We start from the raw sequence: 18221 nt of genomic DNA on the forward strand, positions 1-18221 counted from the left end.
TTTATGTATCTTTACATGAAGTTTTCAGATTTTCTATTATATATATTTTATATATGTATGTATTTTATATGTACAATTAAAATAGGAAATTTAAAATGAATTGAATAACTCAGCCCATCTGCATCTTTGCAAAGAGATGCTACATTTGGGCAACACCTAAAGAAGTTTTGTAAAAAATGCAATGATAGTATAAACATATTTTTTAAGTTTGATGGCTTTAAAAAATTTTTAGATTATAAAATTAAATGAGTTTTGTACATTTTGGAGGTGCTAAAAATTGACAAAATTACAAAAATTTGAAGGCTAATTTTCTTACCCTTCAGATTAGCCAGTGTAACATCCAAAATGTAAGTTGAGTGTGTTTATATACAACTTACACAATTGAAACAGTATCCATTTTGTAACTCTCCATCAGAAAAATATTAAAATAATGACTAAAATGATTAATAGAGATAACATAGTTTAGTCATGCTGTAATGTATGTATATATAGGAATCATTACATTGCCTAAATGAAAAACTTCAGAACACTAAACATATTTCTCGACCTGGTAATTTTTATATTATTTCATCTCTTTAGGAAGGAAAAAGGAAGCTAGAAGCAAATCTAAAGCAGATAATGTAGGCAGTGCGTTGGGACCAGATTGGCATGAAGGCTTGAATCTTAAAGGAACAAAAGAGGTATATTTTCATATACTGACTGGACATGTCAAAATGCAATTTTAAATTCTTGAACCATTTATTAAAGACTGATTATAGATATATGGTCAATGAACTGCTAGGTCACTTTACTCAAAATCGATAGTGCTAGGAAGAGACTTCCAATCCAGTTGGTCCATTTGGCCACCAAAGAAAAGTGAATGTCAAGGCATCTAAGACTGGCTCTCAGCCTACGTTTTAACTCTTGAGGTGTGATACTGTAATATATATACAGTCATTCCTTGGAGTATTGCAGGTTCAGTCCCAGACCATCACAGGAAATAAAATATCACAATAAAGTGAGCCACACGAATTTTTCAGTTTCCCAGTGCATACAAAAGTTAGATTTATAACATACTACAGTCTATTAAATGTGCATTAGCATTATGTCTAAAAAATAATGCATGTACCTTAATTTAAAGGTGCTTTATTAATATGCTAGCAATCATCTGAGCTCAGCAAATCATAATCTTTTTCTTGGTGGAAAGTTTTGCCTCAGTATTGGTGGCTGATGACTGATCAGGGTGGTGCTTGCTGAAGGTTTGGGTGGCTGTGGCAATTTCTTAAAATAACAAGGAAGTTTGCCCCATCAATTGACTCTTCCTCTCATGAAACATTTCTCTATAGCATGTGAAGCTGTTTTATAGCATTTTGCCCAGAGTAGAAGTTCTTTCAAAAGTCAATTCTCTCAAACTCTGCTACTGCTTTACCAACTAAGTGTGTGTAATACTTTAAATCCTTTATCATTTCAACAAATACTCATAGCATCTTTACCAGAAGTAAACTCCATCTCAGATAACTACGTTCTTTGCTCGTCCATGAGAAACAACTCCTTATCTTTTCAAATTTTACCGTGAGATTGCAGCAATGTAGTCTCATTTTCAGGATTCACTTCTAATTATAGTTCTTTTGTTATTTCTACCACATCTGCCTTTCTCCATTGAAATTTTGAACCCCTCAAAGTCATCCATGAAGATTGGAATAAACTTTTTCAAGCTCTTGTTAATGTTGATATTTTGATTTCCTCCCTTGAATCATGAATGTTGTTAATAATATCTAGAATGGTGAATTCTTTCCAGAAGGTTTTCAATGTACTTTTCCCAGATCCATCAGATGTATCACCATCTGTGGCAGCTATAGCCTTATGAAATGCATTTCTTTAATAAGACTTGGAAGTAAGAATTACTCCTGGATCTGTGGACTGCAGAGTGGATATTGTATTAGCAGGCATGAAAACAACATTCATCTCTTTGTGCATCTCTGTCTGAGTTCTTGGGTGACCAAGTGTCTTGTCAATGAGTGTAATATTTTGAAAGGAATCTTTTTTTTCTGAGCAGTAGGTCTCAACAGTGGGCTTCAAATATTCAATTAACCATGTAAACAGATGTGCTGTGTATTACTCCATTCTCACAGTACTATAAAGAAATACCTGAGAGTGGTAATATTTATAAAGAAAAGAGGTTTAATTGGCTCATGGTCCCATGGGCTGTACAGGAAGCATGACTGGGGAGGCCTCAGGAAACTTTCAGTCATGGGGAAAGGGGAATTAGGCACATCTTACATGGCCAGAGCAGGAGGAAGAGAGAGAAAGGGGCTGGTGCTGCACACCTTTAAACAACCAGATCTCATGAGAACTCTATCATGAAAACCATTAAGGATGGTGCTAAACTATTAGAAACTGTCCCCATGATCCAGTCACCTCCCACCAAACTGTACCTCCAACATTGGGGATTACAATTTGATACGAGATTTGGGCGGAGAACCAGACCCAAACCATATCATGCTGTCATCCAGGCTTTGTTGTTCCATTTATAGAGGACAGGCAGGGTAGATGTAGTATAGTTCTTAAGGGCCCTAGAACTTTCACAATGGTAAACAGGCATTGGCTTCAACTTCAAGTCACCAGTTACGTTATCCCCTAACAGGAGAGTCTACCTGTCCTTTGAAGCCAGGCATTGACTACTCCTCTATAGCTATGAAGGTCCTAGATAGCATCTTTTTCCACTAGAAGGCTGTTTTATGTACACTGAAAATCTGTTGTTAAGTGTAGCCACATTAATCAGTTATCAATTGTATTTTTTTTGTTGTAGAGATGCTTCTTTCCTTAAACCTCATGAACCAACCTCTCCTAGCTTCAACCTTTTCTTCTGGAGCTTCCTCAAGTCTCAGCCTTTACAGAATTGAAAACAGAGGCTTACTCTGAGTTAGGTTTTGGGCTAAGGGAATGTTGTGGCTAGTTTAATCTCTCCACACCACTAAAACTTTCTCCATATCAGCAAGAAGACTGTTTCACTTTCTCCTCATTCATGTGTTCACTGGGTTACCACTTGAGATTTACTTCAAGGATGTTTCCTTTGCATTCACAATTTGGCCAACTGTTCAGTGCAAGAGGCCTGGCTTTCCACGTGTCTTCCTCAATAAACCTAATAATCATTGCTAGCTTTTGATTTAAAGTCAGAGATGTGTGATCCTTCCTTTCACTTGAACGCTTAGAGGCCACTACAGAGTAACTGATTGCCCTGATTTCAATATTATTGTGTCTCTGGGAATAAGGAGGCTCAAGGAGAGTGAGAGACATAGGACAACAGCTGGTTGATGGAGCAGTCAGAACACAGAACATTTATCGATTAAGTTCACTGTGTTAGATGGGTGTGGTTCATGACACCCTAAGACAGTTACAATAGTACATCAAAGATTACTAATCACAGATCACCATAGAAGATCCAATAATGATGACAACTGTGAAATACTGCAAGAATTACCAAAATGTGACAGAGACACAAAATGAGCACACGCTATTGGAAAAATGGCACCAATAAGACTTGCTTGATGTGGGGTTGTCACAAACCTTCAATTTGTAAAAAACACACTATCTGTAAAACAATAGTGAAGTGCAGTAAAATATTGTGCCTGCAGTTTTCTGGCACACAACTCCTAAACTTTTTGGCATCTCCAAAGTGTTGTGTCCTTTTGTATGCTAATGATTGACTGGTTAACCCCTAGGTGGCTTCAGAATGGGGACTGGTCACAGGAAAGACCAAGGCATGATTAGAGGATTTAGACTTTTCAACCCCCAGGAAAGGAAAGGGGTTGAAGGTTAAGCCAATCACTAGCAGCCAATGATTTAATCAGTCACCTACATAACACAGTTTCCACGAAAACCCAAAAGGACTGGGTTGGGAGAGCTTCTGGATAGCCGAACATGTGGAAGTTGCTAGAGGGTGGTCTATCTGGAGAGGGCATAGAAGCTCCATGCCCCTTCTTATATGCTTTGCCCTATGTATTTCTTCATCTGTTTCCTCATGGCATCCTTGATAATAAACCAGTAAATGTAAGTAAAGTGTTTCCCCAAATTCTGTGAGATGTTCTTATAAATTAATTGAACCTAAGAAAGGGGCTCATGGGAGCCCCTTGATTTGTAGTTGGTTAGTCAGACAAACTGGTAAAACACCCGGGACTTGTAATTGGTATTGGAAGTAGAAGACAGTCGTGTGAGATTGATCCCTCAACATGTGGGACCTGATGCTATCTTCTCCAGGTAGATAATAACATCCGAACTGAATTGAATTAGAGGACAGCCAGATGGTGTCCTGTGCAGAGTAATTGCTTGCTTAGTGTGTGGAAAACACCCCACACGTTTGGTCGCAGAAGTATTCTGTGTTGTGAGAGTATAGTAGGAGAAACTGAGTTTGTTTTTTCCTATATCCTCAGATCAGGGATAGAGCTCTGTATACCCAGACTGTAGTGAATACACCTGCCCTATTTTAAATTAATCTTTTCTCAAAGGTCATTTCAGATGCATGCAGTAAACTTATAAAAGTTATTAGATTGATTAGAAATATACACTTAATATCCTAATTGGATAAGGAGATGATTTTCTTTTCCTCGTTTTGTTAGATATTTTGATTTTGTAATAGTTGTTAAAAGGCTGTGAAATCTAAATGTTGTAAGAAGCATGTATGCAGTCCTTCGTTACTGTGTGTGATTTCTTTAGAGCATTGGTTTTTGGCTTTCAGTAGGTGGGAGGGGGGCTGGCTGCATGGTGTATCTAATTTTTGTGATGGAAATTATACAAAGTCCCTTCTTTCTGCACCTTCAGATCCCAATATTAATTATATTTTTAACCTGAGAACTTCAACAGTTTAATTCAGTAAGCATTTATTTAGTACTTACTACCTACTTGGGACTTTATTAATGTTCAGGGATATAACAATAAGTCAAGACAGATCTGACCTGAATACATTTTTATAGTCCATAACTACTTTTTCTTTTTTTTTTGAGAGAGAGTCTCGCTCTGTCGGCCAGGCTGGAGTGCTGTGGTATGATCTCGGCTCACTGCAACCCTCCTGGGTTCAAGCGATTCTCCTGCCTCAGCCTCCCGTGTAGCTGGGACTACAGGCACACACCACTAGGCCCGGCTAATTTTTTAGTTTTAGTAGAGACAGGGTTTCACCATATTGGTCAGGCTGGTCTCAAACTCCTGACCTCAGGTGATCTACCCACCTTGGCCTCCCAGAGTGCTGAGATTACAGGCATGAGCCACTGTGCCTAGCAACTACTATAATTTTTTAAAAATTTACTTGTAATTATCAGTGAGGCCTAGACTAAAAAACATTCCCTCGATGCTCTCTGCTGATGCAGATATTAAATCTCTTAAGTTACTGAATGAATTTTCGTTCACTCCTTTCATGTGCATGAAGAGACTTATTTTAGGGCACTCAATGTGTTTTCATTTGTATTATAAGAATTATGTTTTCTATATGTTTCTACAAGTATAAGTTTTTTCTTTATCATTAGTAACCCAGGTCATTCTTTCTGGAAGTATTATGCTAACCAGTGTTTTTTTAATTTTAGTTTTCTCGTAAGATTCACCTTGAAACTATGTGTGAAGTAAAGAAAATCTACCTTCAGGATGAGTTTAGAATTCTGAAGAAAAAGTCCTTCACTTTTCCAAGAGACCCTAAGTCAGTTACAACTGATACAGGCAAGTAATGAAATAAGAAGAAATATATATAACCACTTAATTAAAAGGAAAACAATTTAATCCTGCTGTGTTATATTAAACATAACTTCATATTTCCATATAAAATTTAATCATGAAAAGTAAAAACCATAATGTAATAACATTCACTTCATTTCACTATCTGTTTTCTAGTAAATTAAACTGTGTAGGGCATTACATCTTACATAGAGCTCATAGTGTTTTGATCAAAAGTCAGAATATATTGTAAATCAAAATAAAACAAAAACCTGCAGCTCTTAAAGGTGACATGATTTCACCCAAATCGGATTGAAAATGTATATTTTGGGGACTAAGATGCAGCTTTCCTAACTTCAATTCCACAATTCCTCTGAGAATTGCCATGATTTGAAGAAATACACTCAGTGAACTAGCATATGAAATATTCTGCTCTTCTGAATTCTTTGAATTTTTCCATAGGAAAGGGAAATTTGAATATGAATAGTGAGGGAAAACACCTAGTTGAACTAAACACGAAGTGAAGTGTAAAGTATTACGAAAGATTTTTAGAGAAATAATTTAAATTTACTTTGTCAAAATGTATGTGTCCAAATTTGAAGGAAAAACATTTGAAATGCCATGGTTTTAAAATTATACCCAAATGAGATGATGTTAATTGCATTAAAATTGCTTTAGCAAATATGCCTCATAATTACTAAGGAGTGTGTTACAAAGTCATCTCTTGCCTTCCTTTTTCTTTCTTTCTTTGTTTCTAGTCATTGTAGTCATATGCACTGCTGTGGTGGTGGTTCCATTTGCAGATAAAGTCTGTTTTTCTTTTTTATCTTAAAGAGATGTGGCCTGTCTATGTGGAATTGACCAATGAAAAGATATATGGCTGTGATTTCATTGTCAGTGCTACAGGAGTTACACCAAATGTAGAACCTTTTCTCCATGGTAACAGTGTAAGGTGAAACTCTTTTGTCCAGCTGTGAATATATCTGAAGTATTTTTGTGAAGATCTTTAGTTCTCAAACATGAATAATAATTATTTTAGTATACAACTGTAACTTGAAAACAGTGGTTGAAAACAGTTTGGTTAAAACATTGTCTTGATTTACAGTATTTCTTACTGCTTAAAATCCTTACATAGTTATATCCTGGCATAAGCATCATCAGTAATGGTTTATAGTGTACAATTTGTTTATCTAAATGTTGATAAGAGACTGACGCCTCCTGTGACTTCTCAAAAGTGATTCTTTTAGAAAAACCATCTTGTATTTTTTGCTTTTCAACACTTGAAGCTTACAAAAAAAAAAAAGAATATTCTTATAGTTATGGGTAGGGTAGCCAGATGGTTATTGGATACTTTTCATGTTGAAATTCTAAGAATTTTATGGATCAATCTTAGTTGGAATTTGATCCATGGAAATTCGGCTGACGTGTCTAAACTTTGTGGCAATTTTTCATTTTCTCATTAAAGATGAGCATGCCGAAGTGTAACAATTTAATTTGTTTTCACTTTAGAATGGAAAAAATCATGTTTCTTTTTTTTTTTTTTTTTTTTAACCACTTACGCTTATGGAGAACATTGTTTAGTTTGATCTAGGAGAAGATGGTGGCCTGAAAGTGGATGATCATATGCACACATCCCTTCCTGATGTCTATGCTGCCGGTGACATCTGTACTACATCCTGGCAGCTGAGCCCAGTCTGGCAGCAGGTAAGCTAGCATACGTGATCATGTTTTTATCAGAGATTCTGTCTGAAAATAAAGCGGTTGTTACCAACAAATCCAACTTCTGGTTTTCCAACTTTGCTGCTTAAGTGGGAAGCTAGCACAGAGTTGTTATATATATTTAAAACAACAACAACAACAACAAAAAACTAGAATATTTCCCTGTTTGGTAAGTTATTATAATGGTAGACTGGGCTATCTTTTAATTGAAAGAAAATAATGGGCTATTACTTTGTTTTTCATTCTTACATGCTTGTCAGCACTGTCCAGGAGAACATTTTGTGATGATGGAAATGTTTAATTCTGCACCATCCAGTCAGGTAGCCAGCAGTATGTGACATGAGCACTTGAAATGTGGTTAATGTGACTGAGGACCTGAATTTTTATTTTTACTTTACTTTTCATTAACTTTAAATAGCTATATGTGGCTAGTGGCTACCATGTTGGACAGCACAACCTTAGATTAAAAAAACGACTAAGATTGTAAATTATATAGATAAAGCATTCTATTCCTGGATGATCCTATTCTGTCCCTGTGGTAATTATTACTACAAAATGTTCCTGGCCGGGAGCAGTGGCTCACGCCTGTAATCCCAACACTTTGGAAGTCGAGGCAGGTGGATCATCTGAGGTCAGGAGTTCGAGACCAGCCTGAACAACATGATAAAATCCTGTCTCTACTAAAAATACAAAAAAATTAGCTGGGCACGGTGGCATGCGCCTGTAATCCCAGCTACTCAGGAGGCTGAGGCAGGAGAATCACTTGAACCTGGGAGGCGGAAGTTGCAGTGAGCTGAGATCACGCCACTGCATCCCAGCCTGGGTAACAAGAGCAAAACTCCGTCTCAAAAAAAAAACAAAAAAGAAGTTCCTGTCGTACCTTTCCTGAGCCTTAACAAGTCCCAACTAGATCTAGACTTTTTCGAACCCTCACAGCTTTACCTGCCTTCTAACAGTGGAACAAAAATACTAGAAGATAAAGACAGTGACCAGAGGTGTGCAGAGGGATAGGGACGTAGGTAGGTGTTTGAGATAAAGGAACCCTGCAACATTTGTCTTTGTTCAAGACCAGCTCCACAATGAGGGACTTTATTCATTCAGATTAACTATGCAGTGTGAAGTAGTAGAAGAGCTAAAAGTATGTCAAGAGGCAGCACCATCATTTTGTGTTCTTACAGACAGTGGAGACGTCAGTAATAGGAGAGTGGTTGCAGCCTTTTTCTTTCTCACCTGCCTCATTCGATGTCATTTCTGTGGCAAGATTATCACAAATTCTTAGAGCTGGAGTTTGTGGGTTTTTTTTTTTTTTTTTGGTAACATTTTTAATTCTCTGGGGTAAATTATATCTTAATGTGTTATAATCTGAAAGAGGGAAAAAAATCCAAAAATAAACAGATGTCCCTTGTTTTGAGTGCACCTTATAGACCCCATGTCTTGGCTCACACAAGCAATAAGGATACTAATTAGTTGATGCAGTTCAAGATGCAAATTTTCAGGCCACTTCTATTAGCTGTTCTCTAGTTGTAACTGTGCTCAGTTTTTTCTGATCCCCAGCCATAAACTGCCTTTCACTTTATCAAATCTATACCTTGTTTACAGAAGAGATTGAAAAAAAAAAATCTATATCACTTCTGCTAGAAAGACTTAAAGCTCATGTCTATGATTATGATATTATTTCTGCAAACAAAAGATAGCATTAAGTACATATGCACATACAGGGAGGTAGAAGGAAACCAAGTGCTTATTATAGGCCAATCTATTTAATTCTCTCAGTAGTTACGGAGTAGGTAGTGTTATGTTTATGTTTCAGGTAAATGAACTGAGGCTCAAGAAAAGTTAAGTATGTGTGTAGATCTGGTGATATTAAAATCCACCGTGACTTCCAAGGTCAGTGTTCTTTTATACCAGGGAGTCTCAAAACTTTGTAGAAATAAAATAAAAGTACAATAGAGGATAAATTAATACTGTCATACAAAACAATTTAAATGACTTCCCAGAATCAGTTGCTGAAATATTTATGTTATCCTGGGGTGAGGCACCAACAGTCTGTCTGACCACTGAGGTCAATAGCACGGCAAACCTTAACTAGCGCATAAAAGTGAAGGTTGCTGGAAAACAGAACAAATTCTTCAGTGATAATTTGACATCTCTATTAATGGTGATGACAAATTTTTGAAGAAGGGACTGGTTAATTAAAACATTTTTCTCACCTGGTATAGCTTAATATAGTTTCATAATATTTAATAGAAATGTTACTGAAACAGGCATGATTGGTACCATCTTTTAATTTTAGAGGCAGTAATTTAGATAGAATTAACAAATACCAAAAATCAGTTTGATTGGTTGTCCATTGGTGACTGCTTCTGTGGCAAAGGTGACAGAAAGACTGTCCAACATTGAACTCCTTTAAGTGAATTTACGAGGTTAAGATAACATTTTTCAAATAATGATCATGAAAAATGACACTGTGTAACATTCTTTCATTATTTCAGATGAGGCTGTGGACCCAGGCTAGACAGATGGGATGGTATGCAGCAAAGTGCATGGCTGCAGCGAGTTTAGGAGACTCCATTGACATGGATTTCAGCTTTGAACTGTTTGCTCATGTGACAAAGTTTTTTAACTATAAGGTAAGATAGTGAAGCGTATTAACGCCTTTGCGTGTTAGTCTTATGACTGTGATAGATCATCTGATTTTCTTGCTTGAATAAAAATGTACATAGTTTTAATCATCTTACAAAAAAATGACATTTTTCATTTCTTACAAACCAGTACCTGGTATTATTGCTAGTCTTAATCCCTAATCATCTGCTAATTGTTATCCACCTTACCACTATTCTATTTTAGTTAAGAGGGGAAAAAATTTCTCTCCAGATCTGTTCCCCGTTGGTGCATTTTTAACTTTTACTTGTGATTCATCCTTTGTGAAGGGAACTAACAGCTATTGTACTCAAAAACAAACCAAGTGCCTTTCTGTATGTGTTATCTTATTCAGTCCTCTTTACATCACTCTGACAAAGGTTGTTTTGGGTTTTTTTTCCCCCCTAATTTACAGAGAAGGAGAAACATACTCAAAAGGCCCAGGGAAATTAAGTCACTTGTCCATGAAAGCTCTAATTCAGTTCCTTGCCAAATCTTTAAACCACGACTCCACATTGTTTAATGTATCCACATCCTTACATATTTATATATTCACTCTATAGTTTTAATGTTCATATAGATTGGTAGAATCACCTACCTATATTCACTAGATATTTTTAGTGTTAAAATACTAATTAACATTAATTACTAATATTAATTAACATTAATTACTACTAAATAACTAACATTAATATTTCACTATATTCACCAGAATTTTTTAGTGTCAGTGTAGATTGTGTGGCGGTGTCATCTGTAGAATTAATGCATGCTATTCAAACATTTTCTTTGGGACTGTCCCCAATAACATTTTTAGTTATAGAATTCTGTGGCATCATTTTTTGCTGGCAATTCTAACATGACACAAAATAACTACCCATTACATTTTCTGTTTGATACTCATGACAATAACCTTTTTATCTCTATACATAGGTTGTACTGCTGGGAAAATACAATGCACAGGGCTTAGGTTCAGATCATGAATTAATGCTGAGATGTACCAAAGGACAAGAATACATCAAAGTTGTCTTGCAAAATGGACGAATGATGGGAGCTGTCTTAATTGGTGAAACTGATTTAGAAGAAACATTTGAAAACCTGATCTTAAACCAAATGAATCTTTCATCATATGGAGAAGATCTGCTAGATCCAAATATTGATATAGAAGATTATTTTGACTGATAATGGAATTTCTTCAAGAATCACATAAAGTTCCAGATGACACCAGAAGAATCACAAGTCAATAAAATGAATGCCTGCATTGAGTTAATGATGACCACACTGAAAATTACTGAAGTGATAATGGTATTAGTGGAAAAGTATAAAAACATAAATTCCAAGTTTGAAATCAGTTCAGATAGTTTATTTATAATCTTTCCAATACAGCACTGACCGCTTAGATAAAAATCTTGTTATTTATTTCTATGTTCTAAACATAAATATGTTTACTTGTGATTTAGCTTTGAAGCAAATTTAGCTAAGTTATCTACTTAGCCAAATGTACTCCAGTAGACTAGAACCATTCTTTGTGAAATGTCAAAATATGACTGTGGTTTCAGGAACTTTAAAATCGGTTTTATTTTACTTTAAATAGAAATGTAGCAGTATCTTGTCTGCTAATATTTATATTGATGACTTACTCCTGTTCTGTTTGAATTGTACTTCTGGTTTTATAACCTGAAATCATCTTGTCCAACTCTAGCCCACAGGCCTAATGCAGCCCAGGACAGCTTTGAATGCAGCTCAACACAAATTTGTAAAGTTTCTTAAAACATGAGATTTTCTTGCAATTTTTTTTTTTAAGCTCATCAGCTGTCGTCAGTGTTAGCGTATTTTATGTGCGGCCCAAGACAATTCTTCTTCAGTATGGCTCAGGGAAGCCAAAAGATTGGACATCCCTGATCTACATATTTAACTTAAAAGTATCACTCAGTGAGCCTCTGTCAGTATTCAAAAAGATAGTTATGTCAAAAGAAAAAATATAGCTAAGTATATAAAGGCATAAAAAACTTAAGATAATTATATGAACTTATTCTCAAATATTTTACATATAAAGTGTTTTACATAAAAATATTTCCCTTGTATTATACTGGAAAATTATATAATTCATGATCTCTAATTTTCAAACGTTCTCAAAAGTTTAGATCTTCAGAGATAAGCTCTGAAAATATAGATCCATACATATAAAATATCAGTGAAATTGCTTTAAAAATTAAACTTTTGTCTAACTACAAAAATAACGGCATATACATGCATAAACCATCTTTAATTAGAAAATTTGGTAACATTCATTTCAGGCATCATCAATTTTTCTTTTCTTAGCTCCTGTATTCTTAGAACCAGATTGCTGAAGCATGTTTGCAGCCTTCTTCTGGAAGTTGCCTGAATTTTTTTCCTCCATCTTTTTATCACCTTGTTCAGAATGACAAGTTTGAGATGATTCAGCCTACAAAAACAATAACAAAGCAAGCACTTTGGTAAAAATTCAGCCATTCAGTTTTCTCATGAGATTAAAGATTTCAAAATATTCTTTCTGTATCAGTTGGCTTTTTAAGTATACAGGGATCCAGTTTTTTTTTATCTGCAAATGTCTATTCAAATATGAGCTCTATTTTGAATAAAAGGGGCTACATTGTGAGAGAAGTTCTAAAGACCTCAAATGTCCTGAGACACAATGGCACCTGACATGCTTTTGCAGACTTGATAGTATTTGGTTTATAACAGTGGTTTTTAACCGCTGGAACAGCAGAAACAGACTTCTCAACTATTAGTAATCACAACCAAATAAGAGCAGGTAGCATAACAAAATTAGATATTCAAATGGAGTCCTCCCATTCCAAGAGATTGGAAACCCCTAGTTTATGTTAAAAGGCCAGTCTAAATTCTTTCACTTATATCTTTACAGAAAACTGTGTTTTCTCTCTTCCATACCCAGAAATCTAATCAGAAAACCAGAAATCTAATCAGAAAACTGGACCTAGGGAATATGACAGAAAAGCATCCCATAGGCTTTAATATACTTTTAAAATAAATATAATATACTTTAAATATATAAAACTGAAAATTAATAGCCAGTTACCCTGAAAGAGTTCTGCGTGGACTTTGTCACTTGCATAGTAATAGCATGTGCGTCATTGTTCAGAAGATTAGCTTTAGGTCCTATTTTCAAATATGAAATGGTAGCATAAGCTGTAAAACTGTAGTCTTCTCTGCATGAAATAAAGGCCAACAATAAGAAAGTTTTTGAAGGAATCACAGAAAACAAATTTATAAAAGAAATAACTGCAATAATTTTTAACACATTGGCTTGAAATAATAAAACAAGAATGCAAATAAAGCCTTTAAAGAAAATATTTTTGTTACATTTTTTGATTCATAGGGATTAAAGTTTGAGTGTTTTAGGTAAATTTCTATAGCATTTAAAAGTTCACACAAAATAACTGCAAAATCGTGTATTCTGTTGCAATTAAAAAAAAAAACCATAAAGACAACCTGAAAGGATAATGAATGGGTTTGTACATACTTAAGATATTGCTGTATTAGAAAGTGTGCAATAATCTTCTCCAGGTCCTCACGAGGAAGTGTGGGAGCCACGACACCTGCTACTCTCAGTTTTGCTGCACCCTTTCCCATCCAAGAATCAATCAGTTTCAATGGAGTGAGTTTTTCATTCAGTTCCTCTGCCTGCTTCAGGATCTTGATTAGATCTCTGCAGTACTCTGTTACATTCTTTCTTTCAAATGCTGTAATAGAACAAATATGGTAGCAGGTAACTGGGATTTAGAAATGAGGGCAAGGATAAGCTATCTTAAGTGGTTCAACTGGTTTAAAGCTGGTTATCAATGTGAGCCACCCTAAACACTGATTTTTAAATGTATTCGGAATGCAGACTAGGCTATTCCTCAAGTCCCTGTCACTAGACTAAGTTATGGTCTCTACATTGTGGGGTTTACAGTGATATTAAAAAAAGAAATGGTTATCAGAAGCCCTGCCATATATTCTAGAAATCCATGTGTCTGCCAGATGTGATTATTAAGTTACTAAGAGGTGTGCTGAATAGGAGACCCTGTCTAGTTACAGGCTCCTGTGTGCTCTGATTCAGCAACAAGAATGTCCTCAACTGATACCCCGATTATTAACAGACCAGTACTCTGATTTATATATAACACTCTTGTTATTTTATAAGATGGTTTAATAAACTCGTAAGTTCCTCTGCAAAGTTAAAAATGTAGTGGCTTCCACCTAACAAGGCATCAGAACTCAGTAAGGTCTTACCATGAGGTACTGGCTGGTCCAGATCTTCAAATACAACACACAGATGACAAAAAGTTAAAATACAGTGCCAAAATGATGCAGGCAAATCCCACAATTGGGACTCAGCCCAGGAGGGTTCCCAGTTTCATGCAATCAGAGCAAGCCGACAGAGTAAAGTGAAAGCACAGCAAGTTTATTAGCAATAGAGTATAGAAAATGGCAGCTCCACAGACAAAGTAGGGCTACCCCAAAGGCAGAGTGGCACTGTAGATTGCTCACTAGCGATATTTACAGCTACTCCTTAGTTATATGCTAAATAAGGGGAATATTATTCGTGAATCTTCTAGAAAAGGGTAGGGAGTTCCTAGAACCATGTAACTTTCGGGCATTGTCTTGGCATTTGTAAACTGTCATGGTGCTAGTGGGAGTGTCTTACAGCATGCAAATGTATTATATTTTCTAGTTTTAACTGGTTTGGGCCAGTTTCTTTGCCACATCTTGTTTGACCAGATCCTGTTTTGATCAGCGGGGTTATGATCAATGCTCAGAAAACAAGTCCTGCTGATCTACCTTTAAAAGAATTTTAAGTAAATCTCCTGTGACTAATTAGCCATTAACTGGATCAAAAATGATTCTCTATAATCTCTATTTTGCACTAAATTTTCTTCTCAATTAGTGACTATAAAGTATTAGAGATTATCACATGGTTAGCGTTTTCTTACAGAATAGCATTTCTATTCAAAAGAATTCAAATATTTTCCTTCATTTCTTAAAAATTTCACATCCTCGGTATAGCAATATAAAATGTGTGCATACACATAAGACTTTTCCTTTTATTCACCTTTATTTCAAAACTTCATGTTGATACTTTTAATTCTGGAAAATCTGAGTCACACTTTAATCTTTTAAATCCATTTGGAAGTCTAATACTTCTCTCATGTCCAAGCTGTATATACAGTTTTGTGCCACATAATATTTTGGTCAGTGACGGACCATGTACATGCCAGTGGTCCCAAGAGATTATAATACCATATTTTTACTGTACTTACTCTATGTTTAGATACACAAATACTTAGCAATGTGTCACAGTTGTCTGCAGTATGCAGTGCAGTAACACACTGTACAGATTGGTAGCCTAGGATCAATAGGCTATACCATATAACCTAGGAGACTATACCATCTAGGTTTATGTAAGTACACTTTGATGTTTGCACAATGACAAAATCACCTAATGATGCATTTCTCAGAACGCATCTCCGTCACTAGGCAATATGTGACTGTGTTAGCCTATAAAGGTTTACAAAACAACAAACTCACCACTGTCTTTACAGCAGTTATCACACATTTGGTTACATGCTTCTGAGTTCCATACTTCATCAAAATGTTGAGCCATCAACACACGACGACATCTGCAAACACATTTAAAGATACAGATTATTAGAGGACATAATAAAGTTTTAAGAATCTCTTTCAGATTACACCATTATATACTGTATTCGCTTCCTAAAACTGACATAATATTACCATAAACTTAGTGGCTTTAAACAACACAAATTTATTCTTAACATTTCTGTAGTTTAGATTTAGAAGTGTACTATGGGTTTCACTGGATCAAAATCAGGGTGTCAGGTTCTTCTCACATCATACAATCTAAAATAATCTCCCGATTTTAAGGTTAGCTAATGAACAGTCTTAATTCCATGTGCAACTCTAATTTCCTTTTGCCATGTGAGGTAACATACAGGTTAGGAATTAGGACATGAACATCTTTGGGGCACATTGTGCCCCCGACATAGGATTTTTTTCCCCACATATGCTTGATAAACACTTTAAAAAATTGTCTGAGTTCCATTTTTAAATTCAATGTTTTACAACTATTAGGAGAATATTCTTGACAGTAAAATAGTTTCTTATATTTTTAAGTAGCAATATTTGAGTCGAAGCCTTAAAATATGCTTCATGAGAATCTACTGGGCTTTTAAAGACATTTTCATTTTCTCATTTCTTTCAACTAGATTATTGTAGCATCTGTTGGAAAGAAAGAACATTTCTATCACTGTCTGCTATTTACCACCTCGACATTTCTGAGCACTTTTTTATGTGATAGGCAATAAGAGCACAAAGGTAACTATGACAAAAAGCTTTCAGGAAACTATATAGTCTAACTAAAGCCACCCTAAGTAGATTTAAACTTACTTCTTAAGGAGAAACTTGGTATTTCATTGACACATGAGCTAGCAGGATGGCACATGTTACTGAGCTTGACTCTCAAAATGCATATCTTAACCATAGACCTTTTCAAAATTATTAAAGCATATAACTGTACACCAGTGCCAGAGAAAAAAACGGCTTCAACTGCTATCAATGGGTCTCAAAAACCTTCACTTAAAAAAGTAGTTTTGGAGGATTATCTCAAAGATAGGGCATCTTTTCTTGAATTAAGGCAGATCATACAGATTGATGTACGGTTCCTTCCCTCCAACATCTGCATTTATAGATCTGTACTTTGGTGTTACACCAATGTATTTAGTAAGAACTTAAAAATTATGTCATATACTTTCATATTTGATAAAAGTTATAAAAAGGTATGTGGCTTACTTGCTTACGTTTTGACAGTATGATACCATCTCATAAAGCTTCTGCTGTCCCACATTTTCCATCACCACCATTGAACTTATTCTGAATATATCTCCAAAGCCATAGTACAAAATACAGTCTGCTTTCATGTCATCTCGACCTGTGGTGTGAGAAACCTTGAGATTGCAGAAACCTTGAGATTGCAGAATTACATTTAAAAATTCAAAATATGCAAAAATGATATATGTAAAATTAGCAGGCAATGTTTTATACTACATCTAGAAATTTTAGAGATGTGGAAGTTAATTTGTAATGGGTACCCTCAAAAAAAACTCTAAAGAGACATCAATAATCAGCTCTACTAAGTTAAAAAATGTGTCTATACTCCAGTTAAGTTACAGATTTGAAATCACTAATTAAAAATTCAGGAGGCAAAGATGAACATCAAATTAACATACATAAGAAGAAACAATTCAGATAACAACAGAACATAAGTAAAAATTTCTCCATATGCAAGTAAGTGTCAGACTGCCAAAAATACGTTGTTCTAAAAATACTATCCAATAAAGATAAAATATACAGACTTACTGAACATTTATAATGTGTTTTTGGGAAAAGCTTTCTAAAAATTTACTTCTGGATTCGAGTCCTACATACCTGCACGTCCACTCTCTTGGTAATAATTTTCCATGGATTTACTCATTGAATGATGGATAACAAACCTCACATCTGGCTTATCAATTCCCATACCAAATGCAACAGTAGCCACTACTACCTGAAATATTTTAACATTTTATCAGTTAATTAAATCAACTTTAAATATTTTAAATGTAAATTAGGCTTCCATGGAAGATTTATACCTAACCTGAATTTCATTGGCTGACCATTTTCTATGAACTGTGGTCTTATCTTCTGGCTCCAAATTGGCATGGTAAGCACCTGCATGAATTCCCAGATTCTGCAAACTAACCGTAACTTGTTCAGAGTCTTTCTGAGAAAAACAATATATGATTCCTGCAGTAAAATATGTGCATTTGTTAGATAGATATGGTATACTCCTGTAAGATAATCTTCAACACACACATTCAGGACACTGATTAATACAATGCACAGAAGGAAAAAAAGAATTATGAAAAATTTCAAGGCATTGTGCATATATTGACATTTTGGTATAATTCCAGATTTGAGCACCAGCTTGCTTTAAAGCAGAAATAAGCCTGAGCCATCAGTTTTCATTCCCGTTATCTCTTTTCTCTCTTTATTTCCCACTACACAGTATTTCTCAAACTGATGTCTGTAAGATATTAACAAATGTGCTATGAATGCAGTGTTCTCTGGATTAATTTTGGGTTAATTTA

At 35.2% G+C, this 18221-nt stretch overlaps 2 protein-coding genes across 3 annotated transcripts in view; one reads left to right on the forward strand and one right to left on the reverse strand.

Moving 5' to 3' along the window:
- Positions 1–12559, forward strand: part of PYROXD1 (pyridine nucleotide-disulphide oxidoreductase domain 1) — a 35408-nt gene extending 22849 nt beyond the window's left edge. The window contains exons 7-12 of the mRNA XM_011955044.1: positions 580–680; positions 5553–5682; positions 6511–6623; positions 7258–7380; positions 9888–10025; positions 10966–12559. Of these exons, the coding sequence (XP_011810434.1) occupies positions 580–680; positions 5553–5682; positions 6511–6623; positions 7258–7380; positions 9888–10025; positions 10966–11214 (854 nt within the window). The 3' untranslated portion in view covers positions 11215–12559. The remainder of the gene's footprint in view (positions 1–579; positions 681–5552; positions 5683–6510; positions 6624–7257; positions 7381–9887; positions 10026–10965) is intronic.
- The window catches only part of RECQL (RecQ helicase-like), a 32798-nt gene continuing 25947 nt past the window's right edge, over positions 11371–18221 (reverse strand). For both annotated transcript variants that reach the window (XM_011955022.1, XM_011955026.1), the window contains exons 10-16: positions 17729–17877; positions 17521–17638; positions 16885–17023; positions 15604–15695; positions 13556–13775; positions 13112–13241; positions 11371–12478 (exon numbers count right to left, since the gene is read on the reverse strand). In XM_011955022.1, the coding sequence (XP_011810412.1) occupies positions 12326–12478; positions 13112–13241; positions 13556–13775; positions 15604–15695; positions 16885–17023; positions 17521–17638; positions 17729–17877 (1001 nt within the window). In that variant the 3' untranslated portion in view covers positions 11371–12325. The remainder of the gene's footprint in view (positions 12479–13111; positions 13242–13555; positions 13776–15603; positions 15696–16884; positions 17024–17520; positions 17639–17728; positions 17878–18221) is intronic.

This window comes from Colobus angolensis, unplaced genomic scaffold (genome assembly GCF_000951035.1).
Source record: "Colobus angolensis palliatus isolate OR3802 unplaced genomic scaffold, Cang.pa_1.0 Scaffold11, whole genome shotgun sequence".
Taxonomy (NCBI): domain Eukaryota; kingdom Metazoa; phylum Chordata; class Mammalia; order Primates; family Cercopithecidae; genus Colobus; species Colobus angolensis.